Source organism: Talpa europaea (assembly GCF_964194135.1).
Source record: "Talpa europaea genome assembly, chromosome: 3".
In the NCBI taxonomy this organism is placed as follows: Eukaryota; Metazoa; Chordata; class Mammalia; order Eulipotyphla; family Talpidae; genus Talpa; species Talpa europaea.
In genome coordinates, this window is record NC_140069.1 from 128,485,988 (window position 1) to 128,509,982 (window position 23,995).

The window sequence follows — 23,995 nt, forward strand, 5'->3', positions numbered from 1 at the left end:
AAGCCCAGAGCAGACCTGCAACAACCTCCCTGTTTCTCCCCTGTCCTAGACTCTTCTTCATGGGAGGCAAGAGGGGTCAAGTACAGTTTGGGACTAAAAATGCCTATGAGGCAGTAAGAGGAGCAAGGAACATCTTCTCTGAGATTCCTGGTTGGCACTCCGGCCTCCTGACCCAGGTCCCCCTTCATCTAAAAAGTCTGAGAAAACATTCAGGAGCTTTTCTACCCTTACCGTGAACTTCACACCACAGCTTGAATGGGAAATGAGTTTCACAAATGGGCAGGACAAATTGCAATTTGGCATGCACAGTTAGCAACGTGGGCAGATGCCTGTTCCTGAACATGTGTTCTAAATAATAAATTACAGTCCGTGCTTAGCATGGATTTACCGATTATGGTGTGTCAGGTGGTATGATTTATTATTCTCAGCTAAATGAGATATATACCCTTATATACAAAGGAGACTCTCATATGTCTAGTTAAATATTTTTTTATCAGAAGACAATTTATGAGAATCATATAAACAACCTAATTCTTTTCCTCCTACTGAAACAATCAAAAGTTCTTCAATAGAAAGTTGAAGGTACATCACTGAGATTCTCTAAAAAGTACCACCTTGTCTACCCATGAATCTTGCAGTAACCGATGCCAAGTCCTGATGTGACTTTGGGGCCTGGTCTTTGTCAGAGGAGCTGCCACGAACAGGGGTGTTCTGGTAACTTGAATAGCTAGGCCTCTTTAAAGAAGTTCCCTCTCCCCAAACTTTTGCCCCTGTCAAGCCCATGCACCTTAGTCTGATACCCCCAGGCCTCCATCACCCAGCCTTTCCTATCTCTCCCAGCTTCACATCTCACATTATGCCAATAATGCTCCAAACTCTGGTACATGCTACTCCTTGATTCTACAAGTCTTCTTCCCATCGTACTGTATCTTCCTTTCCTGGGATGCCACCTTAGCTGCTTTTCTGTGCTCCCAGAATATCCTGGGTGCTTTCTACAATAGCTAGCATTTACCTCATTATGTTTCAAGTGCTTAATTATATGTTTCTCTCTTTCTAATCAGTAGTCTTCAAAGTGGAATAATGCATCCAAGGAGGAAAGGGTGGGCCATGGAACAATCTATAGTAAACATTACCATAATCATTCTTATTTTGTTTTAAAATGTAATAATAAATTCAAGCAAGTATATATGAATAATTATAGCATATGTGCGTGCTATATTGAAGGTGCATTAGCAATACATTTTTACTGATGACTACCCTAGATTACATATTTTGCCACAGCAGAGATTGCCCCTTATTTCTCTTTCAATTCCAAACAATTTTAAAAATAGTTTGCTAAACTAACACCAAGATACCAATATTCCTCCCTTGCACAGAAGACTGAACAGCCAGGGCACAATCACTCAAGGATAATTGCCTCACCCTTAAGGGGTAAAGACCAAAAGATTCATAATAAATGAATGAGATCAGGACAGAGTTTGCAAGAATAGATATTTTGCTGTTGGAGATGATTTTGTTCTTAGTGATTGGATTCCATGCTTTTGAAAGAAGCTGTCTTGGTAGAGAGATTTGGAAGGACATTTGTTTAGGTGCTCCAATGGTTAGCATCATTGACCATAATTTGGCTCCAAAATTTCATTTTCACTGCATATTAGAATTACTGGGTAGAACTGGATCCAGGTTCTCACCTTGCCACTATAAGGATGGTCAAAAATGTCTTTCCAGTAACACTAGCTAAGATAATCTTAAGTGACTTTTTAAATTCTTTTTTTTTTAAAGATCTATTTGTTTTTGCATACACAAACTGGGGTATAGGCCAGAGATGTGAGAGGGTGAGAGGATTCACCAGAGACAGAGTGGGGAACAGAACAGGCAGACTGACTGAAATACACTGCTGTGGGGAGCAGCGGGAGAGTCAGGAGAGGTCTGCTGTGCCATGTGGGTTGCTCCCTGGCGAGGGATCGAACTTGTGCTGCAGAGGCTGTGGATAGTTTCATAGGCTGCATCCCAACCCCCTGCGCCACCAGGGAGGCCCCAACTTTTTTTATTCTTAAGTTGGTGTTTAACCTTTACAAAACAATTTAACTCTAAGTCACAACCTAAGAACAACACTTGTTGCTCAAGCAAGAAAAATAAAATAATTCACCTAATTTGGAGAAAGAAGAAATTTATATGATTATTATTGAATGAGAATTGTTTTTAAGGAAAATAGTTTAGATTGCATTTTATGATATGTAAACAAAAGATGTCATAATTTTTTAGCCAGGAAAATATCATACTTATAATATTAAATGTATAGATCTATATTTCTTCTTAATTAAACGCTGCTTTATTTTATAACATAATAGTCAGGAATCAGTGCTACCATTTATATAATTTTACATTCACCATGGCCCTAAGTCACAAAGTTGAAATCTTTTCTCCATTATATCACCAATTGGATTCACTTAAATGGCCTAAATCTAACTTGCGTTAAACATAAAGTAACAATTATAAATCAAATAAACTTCTCCCAAAAGGCAGTTTCATTCCTCAGAATGTTATTCCCTAAAACATATGTCATACTTCATTTCAGAAATCACAGCTTTGGTTCATTCAGTGTTTAAATATATAACATAGAATTTATGTCCCTCTTTTTGACAATTTTAGTTAAGAGCTGGTATCATTTAAAATGTCAAGAAATCCTAGTCCTGCAGATGTTATACAGATGTCTATTTCAAGCAGTATTTCTAACTCACAATAAAAAAAGGCATTGTTAACCAATACAAAAATGCAGAGTTAGGACTGTCTAAACACATAGTAGTATGAACCCTCAGGGTCAAGTTTTCAGAGACCTGACCAGGCATCCTTTTTAATGTGCATGCAATTTTATGCACCCATGAACTAATTGCACCCATATTTGGGTCTTTGCCCATGCAACTGGCCACTTGTTTCTTCAGCATTATCAGAAAATGGCCAACAAAGCCCCGGGTTTATGCAAAATTAGCTTTCAGCAAGGTTGGGGGTGAGAGTATCTAGGGGAGGTATGCACGTGTTCTTAGATACTCAAAGATCCGATGAAAAATAAGCCCTTCAAAATAATACTAAATATAATCTCACTAGCAGAAAACATACGTATGTTCTACTGGAATGAAAATTAATGATCTTTTATGGAAACATAGTCTCTGTCAAAACATGAATCCACTGAAAATTTCAGGTTTTTTAAATAAAGATGCATTCATTATAACTACCTGTTTATGGATCTTATATAAGTGCTACTGAGGAGGTTTTTGAGCCACACTTCATTTTCGGGGGATGACTTTGTGCTGACCTAGTCTAATGTGATAAAAGGATCAGCACAGTGGACACTCCCAGACCTAAGCTCTGGTCCAGCCTTGCCTTGAACAGTATGATCTCACTTCTATCATTTACCTCTTTGGCCCTCAGTTTACCTCATCTTTAAAATAGAAGGATGAATAGAAGGTGGTCCAAAGTTCCTTCTAATCCATCCAAGAAGATTCTATATGCTGTTCACTGACCACAAATCTCTATGAAGAAAAAGAAATGGCTTTTCTAGAAGGAAGTTTCCTTGAGGAATTCATTAGGAAAGATTAAAACTTAAGGTTGTATCTAAGTCACATAATATTAGAAGGAGCCAAGCAAAGTGTAAAGGGGTCAATTATTAACTACAAACCATTTATATCAGGCCAGAGTTAGAATTTGAAAACAATATTTACTCTGAATAGAAAATGGAAATTATAAAGAATTATGGGGAAGCAAACAGTTTTAAGGACAGTTATTTTGCCTTTCAAACACCAGCTCCTCTCCAAAATTGTCTTTGTTATAACTTTTAGTAGTACTGCTATTTCCTACATCTGGAAACTTTGGAAACACCTTTCCCCTAGTGGATCTTTAAATGGAAGGATGGATGGGTATATAACACCTATATAGGTATATATATTTATAAATACAGTTATATGTATATATGTATGTATCTCTACAATCTACTGTAGTGACCAGTCACTTCTTCAGTTTCACTCCTGTTAAGACTACCCTTTTACTATCCCTAAAGTACTATCCATTTTACCTCTCCAAGTCATATCTACATCATAAATACCTGTTCACATTGTCTTTGCTTCCAGAAAGCTCTGGCCCCCTGCACCCATAGCACTCTCTTTATTCTAAAGTACCATGGCTTGCTTAAGCTAGGGAGATGGAATAAAATAGATTCATCATTTGTTAGGTATCGAGCACAATGACAAATGTCCTAGACAGAGAGAAATTAATGTCATCATGAAAAGATTAAATAATTTGTTCAACTTAATTAATTTTAAACATTGATAGAATATTGGAATCACCTGAGAAGCATTCAAAAATTACTAATGCCTGCAAACCAAACCCAGTGGTTCTGACTTAATTATCCTTGGGTATGATGTCCAAGTGGGGATTTCCAGATGACTAGTGTACAGTATTGAGGCCCACAGAGCTAGGAGGAGACAGAGCTCAGGTGTGTGTCTCCAAAGCTCAGATTCCTTTAGGTCCACACACATATTTATATTCGATTATTCATGACCTATTATTTTTCTATAATTATTTTACATGGATAAGTTATAACCCTCTACCTGATTATTATTTTTTGAGGTCTAACATTATAGTGGGGAGCCTTAAATAAATCAACATATTAAAGCAGTCAGAAACCCCTGGCATCTAAGAAGTGCTATAAAAATGTTCGCTACATTTAAAAAAAATTGTAATATTTTTAAATACCACTAACACCTTAAATCTAATAGGGTAGGGGTTCAATAAAGTTTTAAATTAAAATTCTCCTAAAGAGTGACAGGTATGTGGAAAACAGTGATTTATCAGTCCTGAAATAATGTAGAGAATACCAAGAGGGTAGACATTGAGTAGGGCAGTTTTGTTTTTTTGGTTTTTTGTTTTAGTTTAAAAATAATAGCAAAGAAAAAAGTAATAGTAGAAGAAATAAGTAAGTCCACGTTACTTTTCAACTGTCTTATATTTCAGCTTTCTGCTCCTGTTGGCACTGTACCCAGTAAAGTGATTCTTACTGGGTACTTGCCAAGAAGTCATCATTTTTTCATCTCCTTTCCCTTCTGTCATCTCCTGTCTCTGTCAGTTCTTCTCTATTAGTTTACCCACAGATATATTTTCCCTTTCTGTGATCAACAGAAAAGAGGCATAAGCTAGATCTCCTTCTATATTTTATTATCTGTAACTATTTCCACAAAAGCAAGCACTCACATAACACAACTTTGACATCCTGGAGGTCCTGAAAGTAAAAAATTTCTCACTAAAATTAATTTCACACCAGATATGTTTGGTAGCAGAACCACAAATCAAAACCAGCGTGGATATGTTGTTAAAATGTCTTTTTGTTATTTAAAAATCAGAAGAGAGGGCCTCCCCGGTGGCACAGCGGTTGAGCGCTGGGTTGCGAAGCTGCCTGCAGCCTCCGCGGTGCAGGTTCGATCCCCGGCTGCTCCCCGGCCACTTGAGGAGGGTCCCACATGGCGCGCAGACCTCTCCTGCCGCCCGCTGCTCCCCTCAGCAGTGTACTTGGGTCCTTCTGCCTGCTCTGCTCTGCGCTCTGGCTCTGGTGAATTCTCTCACCCTCCCGCGCTTCTGACTGTACCCAGTGCTTGTATAAACAAAACAAACAAACAAACAAACAAATAAATAAATAAAAACATGCCTCTATAAAAAAAATAATAATTTAAAAAATCAGAAGAGAAAAACGTAAATTTTAATATAGGCAAAACCCATAGGCTAGAGGAGATGATTGTTGGCACATCAGAATATTTTTCACAAAGGAGATAACTGAACACTCTCTATATAATATACCAGTTCACTCTCCATTTTTAGGAAGGACAAACGAGGGGGGAAAGAAACAAATAAAAACAGTATTTAAAAGGATAGATTATAAATGTATCCACTCACACTAAAACTGAAGTGTTTGGACTACATTTAACTTCGTTAATAAAAAAAATAAATACACTGAAAATATTTATCCTATAAACACAAAAACTTGTAAGCTACTTTGTGCCTAAACTCTGCAGGTAACAATGGTGAAGATGATAAGTATGCTAGTCCTGTTAATTTATTGTCCCATTATAAGCCTCCCTGGTGGCGCAGTGGTTAAAGTCTCAGTACTATCAATCTTTCGCCAGCCACTGCGGCTTGAGTTCGATCCACAGCCAGGGAGCTGACCCACGTGGTGATGCAGACCTCTCCTGTTTTGCCCGCTGCTCCCCTCAGCAGTGTATTTCAGTAGATCCGCCTGTTCTGCTCCCCACTCTGTCTCTGGTGACTCCTCTCATGCTCTGCCCCTCTGGCCTACACCCCAGCTCTTGTATGCATAAATAAATAAAAATAAAGCTGTTACAAAAATACATTGTCCCATTACCCATACCCCAGTCATGTGAAGAGAGCAGTACACACCTCGCCTAACAGCTGAAGCAATAGTCAGCAGAGCTAGAAAGAGGTGAAGAGATTCTCACAAAAATGACTGTCAATCAAATTAAGGAATAATAATAGCCAATCTTTAAAATTACCAGAATAATAAAGTCATTCTCTTCTATCTTGACTCTCTTGAGAATGAGGAGTATGCATATTTTTGAATGGCCAACCTAAGCATGTGTTAAATTTATCATTATTTGTCACTAGCTACCTCAATATCACTGGCACCTTATCTATGTTGCTCCTATTAAGCACCTAATGCATTATTTTAAAAAAGTAATTGGGCCTCCCTCGTGGCGCAGTGGGTTGAGCGCAGTGTGGTGAGGCTGTCCACAGCCTCTGCAGCGATCCCTGGCCAGCCGCAGATACCCACATGGCACGGCAGACCTCTCCTGTCTCACCCGCTGCTGCTCTCAGCAGTGTTTTTGGTCTGCCTGCCTGTTCTGCTCCCCTTCTGTCTCTGGTGAATCCTCTCACCCTCCTGCGCCTATGGCCTGTACCCCAGTTTTTGTATAAATAAATAAATCTTTAAAAAAAAAGGTAATAAGTAGTACATGATCACTTAATTTAAAAGTTCACAGAACAGAATTTGTACCTGCCTTCCATGTGAACTGCATTGTTTCAGAACATTACTACCTGTTGTGATTTTATTTGTTTGGCAGGAGACTCCCCTGGGTTTAGGGAATGAGTGGTCTTCTTGCTGTAATTTCTATAGTTGTGTGCTGTGCTGAAAAACCCAAAGTTACTTGCAAAATGTAATTTCATCAGTAGAAGCTGAACCCAAGGACATGTTGTGTCTATTCCAGGTCAGTGGATCGTGCCTTGTCTTAGTTGTGCTGACAACAGGACCTGTGACTGGAGAGAAATAACTTGGCAGCCCCACAACTGCCAATATGGCGTCCTGACCAAGCCTCAGCTCCAGCAGTGCCTGGGAGGACGGAAGGTACGTTCAGGACTCAGTGGGGGAAGCCCTTCATTTACACTACCCACAGCACCGAAAGTCATAGAGTTGACTTCCTGCTCTCCCTGCAGAGGAAACTGAGAGCAATTTGACTTTTTGAATCATGGACAAATGTTATCATAGAAGAGCCTTCACTATTCATGCTCAGAGTGTTCAATTATTTCCAAACAAGTCAACTTGACAGATGGAGGATATTAAAGTCATGTCCTGTGCTGACCCAATTCCGTGCTGTTTTCTCAGCACAAATTGGTAGGCGCTTGCCACGTCAACTGACAGTTGGCAGTTCAGAGCAGCTGGCCTTGTCAACTGCAGCTCTAGCAAGGCACTGTGGTTAAAACAGACATCTGCAGCTCACACTGAAATGACCCTGCATGCAAGACTCCCTTCTGCTAGAGTTGAGCGCGTGCATGGCGTTACTTTACGTACTAACCTTCCTGCTCTTCTTTCACATTCTCGGGCAGGTCTGGCGTGGACCTCACTAGACAGCTTTTCCTTTAGTGTGGCTTCTAAACTGATTTCTTGGACATGCAGTGTCTTCTTGCTAGGCGTGCTCTGACTAGGTAGATCCCGGCAGAGCTCGGACATAGACTGACATGGGTAACACGAAGTAAGTAACCCCTACCCAGTTTTCAAATTGCTTTTGACTAGATGGAAATTTTTTTATAATGTATTCATCAGTCCTCACACGTGGGCAAGACTTATTTCCAAAGCTGATTTTTTTAAAAGGTTCTATTATTTCATGAAGAAAAGAGCACTAGGACTAAATGTTACCACTTTTTCATAAAATTGGCCTATGTTCAGACTTTCTATTAGCAAGTAATCTTTAGGAATGACAGTGGCTGAGGGGCCAGGCAGGAGGATGGACATTTTCCCCTGGATTCCATCATAAATGCCCTGATTTTCATGAATTATCTCTAAAGTAACAGTAGCACTTACTTTTACTAAGGAGAGGGAAGGAAACTAACACTTAGGAACTTATGCTGTTGTCAGTATTGTGAAGTGAGCCCCCATCCTGGGCAGAGAAAGGAGCTGCTATATATTTTATATCTTAAATCTGACCAGCCCATAAGCCTCATGAGGACAGGGAATGTGTGTGAGTCGCTGCCCCATCTCATGGCTGAGCACAATCTTTGGTACATAATAATCTTCATCAAGTGTCCATTGAGTAACTAAATAAGTGAAAATCTGTTTATTCCTAATCACATTCTGTGAGTAGATATTACTAGACCTGTTTTCGGCTTTAGTAAAACTCAGAGAGGTTGAGTAATTCTCCCATGATCACATAGGAATGTGAGGGGCAACTAAGGTATTTTTAACCACCACCTTGGACAATCCCATCTGCATAGCTTAGAAATTCAGGACTCAAAGTAATGAAAATATGTGTCACCATAATAGTCAGACTTCTCTAAACCTGTTCTGAATAGTGTTCTGACCTCAGACTGAAGAGGATTCAAGGAAAATTCCAGGGAGTCACAGCTATTCACCTGATAACCACAGATGCCACAGATGTTAATTTAAGTACATCACTAAATTCTGTGGCTTTGCACATGACACATAGTTTCCTCAAGCTCATTTTCTTCATATGAAAAATAGTTAGCCTGTGTCATCTAACCTTGTGCTGTATATGAATCAACTTTGTAGCAAGCTACAAACCTTCTTCCCTGGCTGTCTAAAAATAGCACAGACTGGGTGGTTTAAAGAGGCATTTATTTCTTGCAGTTGTGGAGACTATGAAGTCCAATACCAGGGTACAGCATGTCTGGGTTCTGATGTGATCTTTCTTCCAGGCTTCTGCTGGCTGTCTTTGTGCTGTGTCTTCACAAGGCAGAGAGAGAGAGTGCACCACCCTAGTCTCTTGTTATAAGGACACATCCATTTCGAACCTCACGCCCTCTTTTAAAACCTAATTATCTCCCAAAGGTTCCATCTAATCACCCCCATGGGGGTAGGAAAGTCGGGTTTCAATATATGAATTTTGAGAAGACACAAATATGTGGCTTATAGTACTGTCTTTGCTAGCAATAATTTCAAGATTGATTATTAGCAACGCTACAAAGTAATGGTAAGGGAAAAGAGATCACATTTCCCCTTCCTGTTAGATATGATGTAATAAAGTCTGAAAATAAAGGTGTATGTTAGGTGAGGTGATCCCGGCAGAGACAGGTAGGTTGCTTAGCAGAGTGGACTTGATCTTAGAGATTATCCTAGTCCAGAGATGTTCTTTAGACCTGCATTCCCAGACACTCAATCTGGCCCCACACTGACTATGGTCCCACAGAGTCTGTTTTGTTTACTAGGATGCTAATTTACTCTACAGACAACAGGGAAACATTGCACATTTTTAGTAGGGAAGAGGCACAACCAGAATTGGAAAAGCCTTCCTGTTGCAGAGTGAGGTTGCCCAGGGTGCGGAAGAAATGGCTGCTGGGGAAGACTGTTCAGTGGGAAAATCCATCATGCAACACTGAAGAAGCAAAGAAAGAATAGACTACATATAGAATAATCAATGCAAAAAATGGATGCAAATATGCTATATACACAGAACATTTCTGGAAGTAACAAACTTAAGAATGATGAGATAAGCGGGGAAAAGGGATCTTAACAGCTCAGGAAATGTAATTGCCAGCCCAGTGCAGACTGAACGTTGAAGGACGTTGTGCTGAAAAATCTTTAAGAATTTTAAGACAACAAGAGCCAAGCAGTGAACCAAATGGGACACTTCTACACAGGAACCCTGAGTAGCTGGCTGGTTCACCCCCCATGAAGCCTGCATTGAGAGTTAAGTGTGATTGGTGAAGAGTGAAGCATCTTTATAAGTCTCTATACTGTTTTTATTTTTACAACATGAACATTTTTTTAATTGAAAAATCTACATTTTAAAAAGTCTTATAAATCAGAACTAGATCAGAGATGATGGAAAAGCAGAGGAAAGAGAGTCTGAGAAAGACACTTTGTGTCCAGAGTCCCAGGAGGTCTACAGAGAGATAAGCACACACTCATCTCTTTGCCACACACAGAGATCATGGTCCACATCTGTACAACTGCATAGCAGCACACATTCTAAGAAAGTTCTAATTGTGAATAGGAGTAGGTTAGCAAAAGATTTTCCCCTATATCTCTATTTCTCACATTCTAGGAGAATCATCTAAATATATACAAAGTGATCCCAAAACTCTTCTAATTCATTACTAAGACCATTAAGTTTTCATACCAACCCAGAATTCTCCATGATCACTATTCTATTCCAAAAAATGTTAAAGCATAACAAAATACAAAAAAATAAAAGTATAAAAATGAATAGAATAACTATGATGCTTCTTAAACACATTACATACTGACCTTTATTTGCATCTCTTCTTATGGCATCAAGTATTCAAGAAAAGAAACATTACTTGGCAACATTATATAAAAATTCATTTCCCAAATGCACAAAGACAGCAGGTCCATGCAGTAAATAGCAGGAACCCCAGCCAGATAAGCAGGTTACTAATGACAGGGCTGTGACTCCACCAGATGGAACGATATGTTTTGTTCATCAAACCTGTCAGGTTAATTCTGCTGCCCCGTATCAGAAAACTCTACCCCAGAGCAGAGTCCAGTGATCACTTACCAAAGTTAGGCTCAAAGAACTTTTTATAACTTTCATGATTTTCCATTGTCCATCCCTGTGTCTATCAGTAGTTTTTGTTGAAGGAAGACCCTCTTTCAGGTGTGTACAACATGGTCCTCCAAAGTGTTAGATTTCTATCGAAGAAGAAAAATGAGGGAAGCAACTATTACAGGCAGAATGATAGCTGCCAGGGTCAGGAGAAACATAGACTGGCATCTGACCTGTGCTGGGAGGGTGGGTAAAAGTTGCCAAAAGAGAAAGTGCCTGTTGAGGTGGAGGGAGGTAGTTCTTTTTTTTTTATTATTTTTTAAATAATAAATTTTATTTTTATATTCCCCATACATTCGGAACCCCCCCATTCTGACCCCAATCCCTCCCCTCCCCCCCACCCCCAAAAAGTGTCTCTGGTTCATAGTTTTTTTGTTGATTTTGATTTTCACTTTCTTATAGTTATTCATTTTCCTGGTCCCTTATTTAAGTTCTCTAGATTCCTGCTATGAGTGAGACCATCCGGTATTTTTCTTTTTCCTTTCTGGCTTATTTCGCTGAGCATGATCCCTTTCAGCGCCATCCATGTTGCTGCAAATTGCATGTGTTTATCTTTCTTGAATGCTGAGTAATATTCCATGGTATATATGTACCACATCTTCTTGATCCAGTCATCTATTTTTGGGCATTTGGGTTGTTTCCAAAGCTTAGCTATTGTAAACAGTGCTGCTATAAACATAGGGGTGCAGGTGTTCTTTGGAATTGATGTTTCTGTGTCCTTTGGGTAAATACCTAGGAGTGGAATTGCTGGATCATATGGAAGCTCTATGTTTAGTAGGTCCAGAAATCTCCACGCAGCTCTCCATAGTGGTTGGACCAGTTTGCACTCCTACCAGCAGTGCAGGAGAGTTCCTTTTTCTCCACACCCTCGCCAACATTTGTTGTTGCTAGTTTTTTTAATATGTGCCATTCTCACTGGAGTGAGATGGTATTTCATGGTAGTTTTGATTTGCATTTCCCTGATTACAAGTGATGTTGAACATTTTTTCATATGCCTGTTGGCCATTTGCATTTCCTCTTCAGAGAAGTTTCTTTTTAGCTCTTCTGCCCATTTTTTGACTGGATTATTTTCTTTGTTGTTGTTGAGTCTCATCAGCTCTTTGCAGATTTTTGTGATCAGTCCTTTATCATGAGTGTTGTGTGCAAAAATGTTCTCCCAGTCGGTGGGGTTTCTCTTTGTTTTGGTTATTGTCTCTCTTGCTGTGCAGAAGCTCTTTAATTTGATGTAATCCCAGTTGTTTATCTTTGCCTTCACTATCACTGCTTTGGGTGATGTGTCTGTAAAGATGTCTTTGATGTGCATATCATGTAGTGTTTCACCTATATTTCCTTTATGTATTTTATGGTTTCAGGTCTTATGTCTAGTTCTTTAATCCATTTTGAGTTGATTTTTGTGTATGGTGTGAGGTAGTGGTCAAGCTTCATTCTTTTGCATGTAGCGACCCAGTTTTCCCAGCACCATTTATTGAACAGACTTTCTTTGCTCCAATGCATAGTCTTTGTGGAGGGAGGTAGTTCTAAGGAATCTACCAATTATATTACTTAAGAACAGTATCAGTGAAATGGAAAAAAAGAAAGATCTTCATTTTTTTTCCCCAAGAGCATCCACAATGAGAGTCCCATCTTTTCAGCCTCCTTTGATTTTTCTCCCACCAGAAGGAACAGGGAATGCGAAGGAAACCAATGAGGGCCCTAGAGATACTTCTGAGGCCCTCATTTTTCATGTGCTACCATTTCTGCCTTTTAGAGAATGTAAAAGCAAGGACATCCCTAGACATGCAATTTCTAACAGCCTGGCTAGCCTGAAGACTCAGTTAATATGGAAGCCTCTGATATTTTACAGACAATCCAGACACTTCTCTATCGCCATGAATAAGGTGTGCAAACACCTTGTTCTACAAAGAACTAGAACTTTATTTAAAATACTAATCAAAGCATTTTCAGCTTTGGTAATGCATTAAATTGAGTCATCTTTCTCCAAAGAATCAAATAAAAAGCAACAGATTGGACTGGGCCAGTGAGAATGATAAAAAACGAGAGGCCTTCAAACAGTGCTCTGTGTTTTTACACTCTCTAAGTAGTCATTTCTGTCAGGTGAACTTCCTTAGGTTGTTATTATGACCTCTCATGGCCTTTTACTACTGTTTCATGTTGATGGATGCAAGACCATATTCGGAAGTTTGCGCCCCTGTGTGATTTAAAAAGGGGTTTCAGTAACTTTGACCAGGAACCTCCTGCCCTGAATGGCATGTGAACAGGACCAAATTTTCTATTTTCTTAACATGTGTGAACAGGAGACTGATCTCTGGAGGAAAGAAGAAACGTGGTTTCTCCTTTGTATGTTGGCCAATAGTTTCTATGGTATATTTGTGTGTGAAAGGGAGAAATAGGTGGGACATCCTTTAAACTTGAAAGTTATAGGATTTATTTTTTGCATGTATGTGTAGGTTTTGTGATGTATAATCGTGTCAAATTAAAGCAAAATGAATTTAAAAATACAAGTTATGTTTTTAATTAAACATTCACACATTTCTCTAAATAGAAGCCCACCTCTTAATAAACTATGAAAGGAACATTCATAAAGACATATCAGAGCATTATTTTATCTCCACAGTGTGAAATACATAGGAAATAGTTGAGAAGTCTGGCAATCAAGTTTACAACTGAAAAAACTCAGAAGCCTGACCCTTATTTTGTTTGCCAGTTGAAAACATTTCATAATTTAAACCAGTAATAATATATATGAAAGAAGAGTGCAATTAAGAAAGAGAAATATAAAAAGGCCATATGTACTGAGAGTACTAAAACTCAGCTGTGAAAACAGGAAATGTAACTTATGTTTTCAAGTAACGTTTGCAAGCTAAGCAGTGTCTTGGACTTAAAGGTGTTCAAAGAGTTGAAGCGTGGCTGATTTATAATAATATGTTCTGTCTAATAAGTGAATTCCATTATGGTCACACAATTCATTGTTGCTTGTCAGTTTCAATAAAAAGGGACTAGATAAAAGGAAAGGGATGCATCTTGCTCTTTCCAGAAAAGGATGACATCCATAATGGCGCCAAACCAGGCAGAAGGGCGATTACAGACAAATAATTTTGCTCTAAGCAGCTAAAAAAACTATGTATGGATGATGTTACTTAATTTTTTGTTTTCCTTTTTTGCCAAATTTCATGTGTTTGAGAATGATTTGCCTAAAGGTCAATTTGTATTAGTTCATGACCCTAAACAGTAATTTAGTTGGTCATGTACAGCCAATTCAATCACAATGCATCATGGAAAATGTCATTATAACCACATTGCATTTCACAGAGAAATGTTTTGCTGGGCTAAATTTCCATCAGGCCCTAGATGTCATTAGCCAGCTGATGAGTGTCAGTTTCATGTTAGAGCTGAACCATCCCTTCCCTCATATGAAACGGGTGTGTGTCTTATGAGATGACTGCTTCTCAATTCTGGGGCTCGTAAGAATACTTTCTAAACATACAAGCTATGCTTGACGCTGGACTAGATGTAACCAATAAGATGCCTTCTTGCCTCATTTTTATTTCCTTGATTTACCTATGTGTGAGCTTACCTGATGGACAAGTAGTGCCTATTGCTGTGCCGTATGACCTCCCTTCCTGGAAGGTTCAGTGAGCTCCGTGAGCTGAGCTGCTCCATTGTTCTTTATTGGAGTTGTCATCTATACGTACTTTATTGGATCCCACTTCTGTAACACAAAATATGGGACCTATGTGGAGGAAAAAAGAGGGAGGAGAAAAATGATCTTAAAGGGAAGGAGGGCTTGCTGTCAATTAATTCTACAATATCCTATTATTTCCCATCCACAATAGAGCAAATGAATCTGAAGCACTAACTAGCTCAGACAGTCACTACCTTATTGACTCAACCCAATATAAGAAAAAAGCTACCAATACTTCTCTTCATTTCCTTATAGCTGGCTTTGGCCATTATGTCCTTGTCAATTTTGGTAACTAGAAAATAGAGACTATGGACTGAAATATGTGCATTCTAGATATTATTGTTGTTAATTCCCTTTACTTCATAATGAAATAAAAGGAAGCTGCCACTAGAGCCAAAAATATGATTAACATTAGCCTTGTGATGGGCTTATTGAACTAATGCTTCATCCTGACTCTTGTAAGCCTTTGTTCCGTATAAACAGAAATAAAGTTGCCTTAAGCTGGCTAGCGCTAGATTTTTATATACATTTTCAAAATGTTTTGTTATAAAATGAGTCTGTTACTGCCATTACCCCTCTGCTGCTTCTTTATTAGTAGTATCATAAAAAGCTAATCTATACTCATTTGAGAAAATACAAATGAGCAAAAACAAACTGTCATATCACCACTTTAAAATAATTACCAATTACCTTTCAGTCCTTTTTTATGGATCCAATTCTTTACTTTTATAAAGATGCAATCATTATTTACATGCTGATTGTAATCAGTTTTTTATTGATGTTTACATGAAATCTTCCCATCATGAAATATTCATAGTGTTAAAAGATAAAAAAAAAATTTAAATGTGTGACTATACCTTAATATAATCAGTCAGCCATGTATTATTGTTAGCTATTTATGTTCTTTTCATCTTATTTTGCTTTTAAAATATGTTTTAATATACAACTTTAAATAGTTCCTAGAAATGAAATTCCTTAAAAACTGCCAATTTATGCACACAACAGCTAAGTTTCCATTCATCCATTTAACAAGTAAGAACCTAGTTTTGTGTTATTTGGGGCATAGAATCAACATTCTAAAAAATAATACAAAAGCCCTCTTGTGGTGTTTACACAGTGGTATGTGGGAGATCCATGTCCCTAAACTTGTGATATTATTGGGGCTTTAAAAATCTTTCTTACTTTGGTAATGTGAGAAGCTGGTTATTTTAAGTTTTCATTGCTAACATTGTTTTTATAATTACCTACTGGTTATTTACATTTCACTTCCTTTTTTCTCTCTAATTGCTTATGCTAGCCAACCCCAATGCATTCCAGTGTAAGGCAATAATTTTCACAGAAAATAAGAGTTATTTACAGATTGTATGGCAAGTCCTAAGTATTTGTTATGGTAATTTAGACCTTTCAGTGTAGAAACTGACCTTTAAACCAAATAATCCACAAATTTCCTTTTTAAAAAGTCACCAAGATGAATGATATAAAAGATATAAAGATTGAATATGAATCATGTGACCAAGAAGAAACACTCTAATTCCTGATATTAATTTTAATGGTATCTGTGCACCTAAAAGGGCTGACATTTTGAACTTAGCATCATTTAGTTAAGAATACTAATTAACCTTTTATGAAAACTATTTTGCCTCCAGTACAAGCAATCTTAAATTTATGACTTCATTTTCATCTAGTTATAATTTATCATTTCTCTATTTCATGAGTAGAAAGCACCTGGATAAAATAATTCTGCAAAAAATGGACTTCCCAAAGCTGTGTCTACTAAACTCACAAAATGTTGTCTAGAGATTTGCAATTTAGAGAAATTTCTTCTGCAAATGAACATGGTGACACTTCCTTCTGGCATCCATGTTTCTCTGCTACTCACTAATCAGCAACAGAGATGCCAGGAAATTTCTGAAAGTGTTGTTTGGCTCAGGGTGGTAATGTCTCCCCCAGTCCTCTAGCAAAAGCTTCAGTTTCACCAACCCCACAAGTCCCACAGGGGGCCAGTATGGGTAGGGCGAGAAAGTGCTGTGATTTAGATGATTCCTATTTTTTCTGGAATTTTCTCTTAATGAGCTAATAAATTTAAAGTGCCTCCCAAAACTCTGCCATGCACACTGGACACACTCAAAAACATGATTTGTCTTTCCTGTGCCTTAATGCTAGCTCATGTCCTTGGATCTCTTGTGCACTTACTATGTGTCAGAAAAAAAGATATTTAAAATCTCATTGGAGTTCTCTAAGGTTGTTGTCATTGCCATTTTATACAAAAGTGATTGAACCTTGGGAGTCACATAATTTGTTAAGATTATCTTGTTAATAAAAACAGTACCCAGGAATTCTGAAGAATGGTACTTTGGCCCCTCATTTGCTTTAGTGGGTTGGATCTTCATAAAACCCCACAGGAAAAAACTGAAAATCTAGAATTTTTTTTTCTCAGTCGCATGATTACATGTGACTTTGATTTTTTTTTTTAAACTTCTGTCTCTCTCTCTGAAACTCACACTACAGATATCCACTGATCTTATTGGTAGTCTAAAAATACCCTAGGGGGATTGCATATTGATGCTGAGATGAAAAAAAACCTTCAAGAAAGATCTATAATGGCAATTTGGTTTAAAAGTCAGATCTCAAAGGTTATTTACTGCTGTTAACAGTTGAATTGCATTCTCGCCCAATCAAATTCATACATTGCAGTCCTAAACCCCTGTACCTCAGAATGTGAGACCTTTTAAAGAGGTAATTAAGGTAAAATAATGGGTAGATCTAATCCAATATGCCTGGTGTCCTTATACAAAGAAGAGCTTAGAACACAGATGCACACACGGATAGACCATTAAAGACACAGAGAGAAGGCATCTATGAAAAAGTCAAAAAGAGAGAACCTCAGAAGAAGCCACCCATGCAAATACCTTGATCCTGGACTTATAGCCTGGAACATTATGAGAAAGTAAAATTCTGTGTATAAGCAGCCCAATCTTTGGCACTTTACTATGTAGTATTATATTATCCCAGTGACGCTTGATCAAGAAGCTCGGTGACTTAAGTCTTGCCATGTTACTCAGTTTTTAGCCTGACAATGTCTATGGTAACAGTAATTGATCCGAAGGCAAACTGGAGATGCTTTGGATTTCACATAGCTATTGGAATACACCTACCATGGAAAGAAGAAACTTGCAGATTCCCACTAAGTACGCTGTGGGTGGACACATACAGTGTCTAAGAAATGATGTCAGTGACTCCTGCTACAATCAGAAGAAAATGACTAATGGGGGAAATCATAATGGGGGAGAGAAAAGGAGAAAACTGAAGAACAAAATAAGCATTACTCAAAGACTTTAAAGAGATTGTCCCTAACAAAAGTCCCTTTGACTTTCAGTTCAATAAATATTTTTAAAGTACATACATGGTAGTAGGAGGGGAGGGGATTACTATTTAGAAATTAACCTTGACTCTGACCGCAAATACTTCTTGATACCAGATGGGGGATAAAAAACAAAGTCACAGACACAAATATCCATCATGTCATGTAGGCTTTGATCAAATGCATAGTGTAAGTAGGAAATGCAATGAAATCACAGAGAACAGAGGAGGTCATTCTGGCTGGAGCATTGGACAAGACCTGCTGAGAGATGCTTGTGTCAGTCTTGTGGTTATGTAGCATTTACATGGGTGGGGGTGCACAGGGGGGAACTTTTTAGGCCTATGGATTAGCACAAGGAAAAACAGATGTTACTGAGTGCACATCATGTTCAATGAAAAGTAGGAATCTGATCTGCTTCTCTGAGGGGAATTGTTAGGATAAGGTCCATTTACCCTGCATGAAAAGGATCTGGGTTTGAGTCCTGTGTTCCCCATTTACTAGATTTATGATTTATATCTCCCTGAGCCTCTAATTGCTCATCTGTAAAACAGATAATTATTCATACCTCACAATTATGAAGATTAAAAGTGAGTACCTGTTTGAAACCTCTACCTAGTAAAACCTGATAAACAATCCAGGGTCAGCAAATTTAGTTGAATCTAAAGAGTTTAGACTTGCTTCTATAGAAAACCAGGGAACCAGGAAGCTTTCTGAGCATGAAAATAAAGTGACCAGAGCTGAGCATTTGGAAATAATCCAAGGAATACTGTGTATATGTTAGGGGGAAAGGATGTCCTGAGGAAACTCCATACAGGCTTTGTGGATGCCACCCCCACTCCATCAAGACACTGGGAACTACAAATCCCATGATCCCCAAAGAGAAGTTGCGAGGACCTAGGGACGGAGTTAGGCAGCCATTTTCTCTGTTTGTAAATAAAAACCAGCAATGTTAGTGGCTCATGCTCTTGGCCAGGCAGGTTTGGTCTTGGTGGGTCATTTGGGATTCCAGGTCAGCAGAACTGGTAGGACACATTTAAGAATTTATCTCCCTCTTTTCTCCCTGAGTTTACATTTCCTCATTTCCCTTTCCCTTGTAAATAAACCTTTGTTAACATTTAGTGTGTGCCTGCAGTATAAGTCCCCTTTAAGTGTGTGGGTGAGGACCCACAGTCAGGCAACCCATTTTATACCGGGGTTGCCCTGTAACATATAGAATAAATTAGAAGTAACCATCATGCAAGAAGGAAGATCCTTTAGGAGGGTAATGCAAAGCACAGCTCTGAGCCAATGGAGATAAAGCAGAGCTATGCCGGTGGAACGGGAAGGAGCTCATGGACATGAGAGACTTCTAGGAAATGGCTCTAGAACATGTTCCTGGGACATGCGCTGCTATTCAGCCAATCAGGTCCTAGTCCTGTGGTTCTTTTCTCAAGTAGTGCAGAGACCTCTATTGAGCTACTGAACCTTGTACATTCCCAGCCTTCTCATCTGTAAAATAAAGAGATTGAAAATCTCAAAGTATCCTTATAACTCTAAAATAATTCATGCCTATTTGCTTCAATAAAATGTGTTAATCTGATTGGATAAGAAAAAAAGAACACATGGGAGATAGAGATATTAAAGATAAAATTAAAGATAGATATATTAAAGATAGAGATATTAAAGATATGAGGCAGAAAGCTATAAACAAGAGTTAGTATGTCAGTCGGTGATGACATTACTAGAAATATGGAAGAGAGGAAAAGGAATAGGTTTGGAGGACACTTGAAGAGCATTTCTCACATATTGAAGGGCTAATCCTTCAAATAATTAGAGATACAGTTTTATGGGTATTCAACAAATTACTTTTTAGATTTTCTCCTATACCATGTAAACATCAGATTTAAAATCAAATCATCCTTCTTTAATTTATAGATTTTTTTCATTGGAGATTCCACCAATAGAGGGATCATGTATTATCTGATCGAGAGACTGAATGAAACCTTGCAAGAATGGCAGAAGGTACATGGCACTAAATTCTACCACAACGTCAATGGTGGGAAGACTTTGATCAGTTATTCCTACTATCCCCAGTTTTGGATAAGCTCTTCATTGAGACCAACATTTGAAAAAGCACTTGAACATCTCTTGCAAAGGTACGAAGGACTATTACGAGCAGCATGATGCACTGATGTTTTACTAGCAGTCATAATTGCTCACTATGTATCATATGTGTTGAAAAGCTTAAATACCAAGTGATATGACTAGAAATTATTTGGAAATGACAAGGAGGGCTTGTGATCAGGCTGCCAGCTATGGTTCAGTGAAATGTGAGGCAATGCTGTTAAAATGTTTACCATCTGTTTTAAGGTAACGTGTTGTTTTTCTTTCTGGATTTCAGATCACAGCCCCTGGAGAATTCTGCCCAGACTGTATTGGTTGTTGGTGGTGTTCAGTGGCTTAATTCCAATCACCTGCAAATTATTCACAAAGTTTTGAAGAGGTAAATTTCTGCAACAATAATTGTCATGAGTATTCTAAGTTTCAAAAATGGTTCTATCAATATGACTGGATCTTATCATGATTTTATTTAAAGAGCAGCTTACTTAAGTCCTTAAAATTCTAGTTTAAAATAGTTCAAATATTTGTGGTATCCAATCACAAAATGACTACTCAGTGTCCAAATTTATAGCTATGGGGCCTCCATGGTGACCTAGCGGTTAAGTCTCAGTGTTATCACCACCCTGGCCAGGAGTTCAATTCCCAACCAGGGAGCTGACCCACATATGGTGCAGCAGACCTCTCCTGTTTCACCTGCTACTCTGCTCAGCAGTGTATTTTAGTAGATCTGCCTGTTCTCTTCCCCATTCTGTCTCTGGTGTATCCTCTCACCCACTCTACCTCTGGCCTACACCCCAGTTCTCTACACAAAAAATTAAAAAAAAACCAAATTTATAGTTATGGATCAAATCATGCTCATGGCACAAAGAAAAAAAAAACATAATATATATCAAATATATAAAATGAGAATTTCACCCTGTGTGCCAATTATACATTCTAAAAGAAGTCCTTAATATTCTTGTAAACAATAGGCATCTAGAAATGTCATCACATTTCATGACTTTAGAATTCTGATTATTTCGCAGGCAAAATTTACTCAATATCCTTGTGATCATCAAAACTTTGGGAATTGGATTTCACCTGCCCGTGGATGGAGTACATTTCTTGACACATGTAAGTCCATGTCCTCCAGGCTGCATGAACATCCTGGTTCCTATAAATATCTGTCTGAAAAAGGTCCTGGGTGATACTCCATGACCTTCACAAAAATCAAAGGATACAATAGATTTAAGAGTCATGATTTCAAATCAGTTATAACTATTCCTAGCCATAAGGAGGCTCTAGCTCATAAGTATGTTTTGCTTTCCTACCTAAAAGGAGGAAGAGAGTGCCAAACACGCCTCAGTAGAAAACTTAATGGTAAACGGGTGAGATTATTCTTTGATCACCCCTATCCCATTAAAGTTTGCTCACTCAAATGCAAAGCACAACTCTCAGCACATAGTAGACCCTCAAAAAAATCATTTGCATGAATGCATATTTTATGTGATTTGGTTGCTTGCACATCTCTCCTTCGGAACTAAGATATTCACTCTTCTGGGCTGCTGAGGGAACGCTCCAGTGATGACTCACTGGATCCCAGCAGGAGTCAGTTGCCTTTTCCTGCAGAAATCCTATAGGAATGCCAGGATACAGGACTCTATCCTTAATCTGGGTCATCTCGGAAAGGCCATCCAGCTCTGGAAGTTCCATGGGGTCTGCAAAAGCCACTGTTGCATGTATGTGGCAGTGCAAACTCCCCTTTGGCCAATTCTCCCTTCCCCCTCACTCCTTCATAGTTGAATGCTCTCTTCATAAGCCCTATTTGCAAAGTTCTTCCTCAGAGCTGTTTCCCAGAGGACCCACTTTTTTCTAGAAAACCTTCCCTGGGAAGTGCTAACCATAAAGTTTTATCTACTCTTAGTTACTATTCAGTTACACACACTGAATTTCAGAAAATACTTGTAACTCTATAGAAGGCTACAAATGACACTGAGCATTTCAAGCATCATTTTTCATGCATTGGTAGGGACGAAACTCATATCTGTCTCTTCATATCAGTTCCCACCCTGTGTCATTTCAAGTTCTCCATAAAATAGACACCAACAACTTGGACCTCCCTGGTGGCTCAGGCAGTTGAGTGCAGCGCTGTGAAGCTGTCCACAACCTCCGCAGTGCCAGTTCGATCCCAACTGGCAGCAGAGCAACCCACATGGTGCGGCAGACCTCTTCTGTCTTGCCCGCTGCTCCCCTCAGCAGTGTATTTCAGTCAGTCTACCTGTTCTTTTCCCCGCTTTGTCTCTGGTGAATCCTCTCACCCTCCCACACATGTGGCCTGTTCCCTGGTTCTTGTATAAATAAATAAATCTTAAAAAAAAATCAAAAGATGAACAATTAAAAAAAAATAGACACCAACACAGGATTAGCCAAATAAGCTGGTTTATTAGGGAGAAAACCTGGAAAGAATAGAGGGGGGACTGTAGAAATAGATGGGAAAACATTTCAGACCACAGCATTCAATATATATCACCCAATCTTGCACCAAGTATTTTTTTTTTTAGTATTTTGTATGTATTGGGAACTGTATTTGGCAGTAGAGGCTAATGATTAAAGAAAATGAAAGAAGGATGAATTAGTTAGGAAGAATCTCAGACTGCAGGTCAGTATGAGATCATCTCAGCCAAGCCATTGAGGAGTTCCCAAATTAGAGTAGTTAGTAGGGGAGTCTTCCCCTCTCCTTGGTGGACTTACACTAGAGTACCCCCCCCCCCAAGAAGTAATCATTGCCTCAGGCATAGTTGGATTAGAGGCAGCAAGAAGGGAAGAGAGAGGGAGGGAAGAGGAAGCTGCAAGGAAGGAGTGGGAGATACAATCTAGAGAAGCAGCAACCAGAGACTCTCAATTCTCTTGCTCCCCAATCACTGTCCCTTCTCTCCTTCCCATTGCCATCCAACGGGAATCCCTCCATCTGCTCAGGAATCCCCTCTTGAAGCCTCAATGTCTGGCTGTCCCCCTAGATCTGCAGAGCTAGTTCTTCTTTTCAACCAGCCAGCCAAGAACCTACAATATTTACTGCTCAGTAAAATTTGTAGGTAATCTGTTTCTCCTAATAGAGGACAGGTGCTTTTAGAGCAAGCACCATGATTCCTTTATCTCTGTATTCCTTTCCCTCAACACAGAGCTAAGCACAAAACAGATGCCCATTAATATTCAAATGACTAAGTGAACAATAATCTAACAAGATGGTGAGAGCATTTTCAAATTTTGTTGTTTCAATTGAACATTTTAGATGTTTGAATATGTCCCAGTGGACAGTAAACCTCACTACTTCTCAAAGGAGGGAAAGTTCCAAATTGTGAGTCATTGTAAATATTTATGTATTGCTGAGATATGTTTGTTTTTACATATGATAAAAAATGGAACACATCTTTATTTGAGAAATGCATGTGAAATCCATTCTTTATTTTACAGTAGGACCAATCTCTAAAAAAGTTGACATTTGCATGATTTCTACCTGAGTTATTAAATCACAAAACAGTCCTCATTAATAAAAAACCTCATTCTTCTGCTTTCCCATACAGAGTGAAGTACAGAACTTATGGAAAGAAAATGTGATGATTCTGGATGCTGCAAAGAGATATGGCTATGAAGTGGTGGACACATTCACGCTAACAATGGGGAGATACAAGGAGTTTCTGCAGGGAGTGTGTGGATGTCATTTCCACGAGGTATTTATTCTGGCTCTCTGATTTTCATAGCTTGTGATGTTTTAAAGCTTCTCCTTGTATCTTTAATTGC

General features: G+C 38.6%; 1 protein-coding gene across 1 annotated transcript in view; it reads left to right on the top strand.

The window, feature by feature from the left end:
• The window catches only part of CPED1 (cadherin like and PC-esterase domain containing 1), a gene marked incomplete at both ends in the record, with an annotated part of 254,953 nt that overhangs the window by 216,653 nt on the left and 14,305 nt on the right, over positions 1 to 23,995 (top strand). The window contains 5 exons of the mRNA XM_084229702.1: positions 7,263 to 7,399; positions 20,033 to 20,253; positions 20,499 to 20,600; positions 21,244 to 21,331; positions 23,779 to 23,925. Of these exons, the coding sequence (XP_084085828.1) occupies positions 7,263 to 7,399; positions 20,033 to 20,253; positions 20,499 to 20,600; positions 21,244 to 21,331; positions 23,779 to 23,925 (695 nt within the window). The remainder of the gene's footprint in view (positions 1 to 7,262; positions 7,400 to 20,032; positions 20,254 to 20,498; positions 20,601 to 21,243; positions 21,332 to 23,778; positions 23,926 to 23,995) is intronic.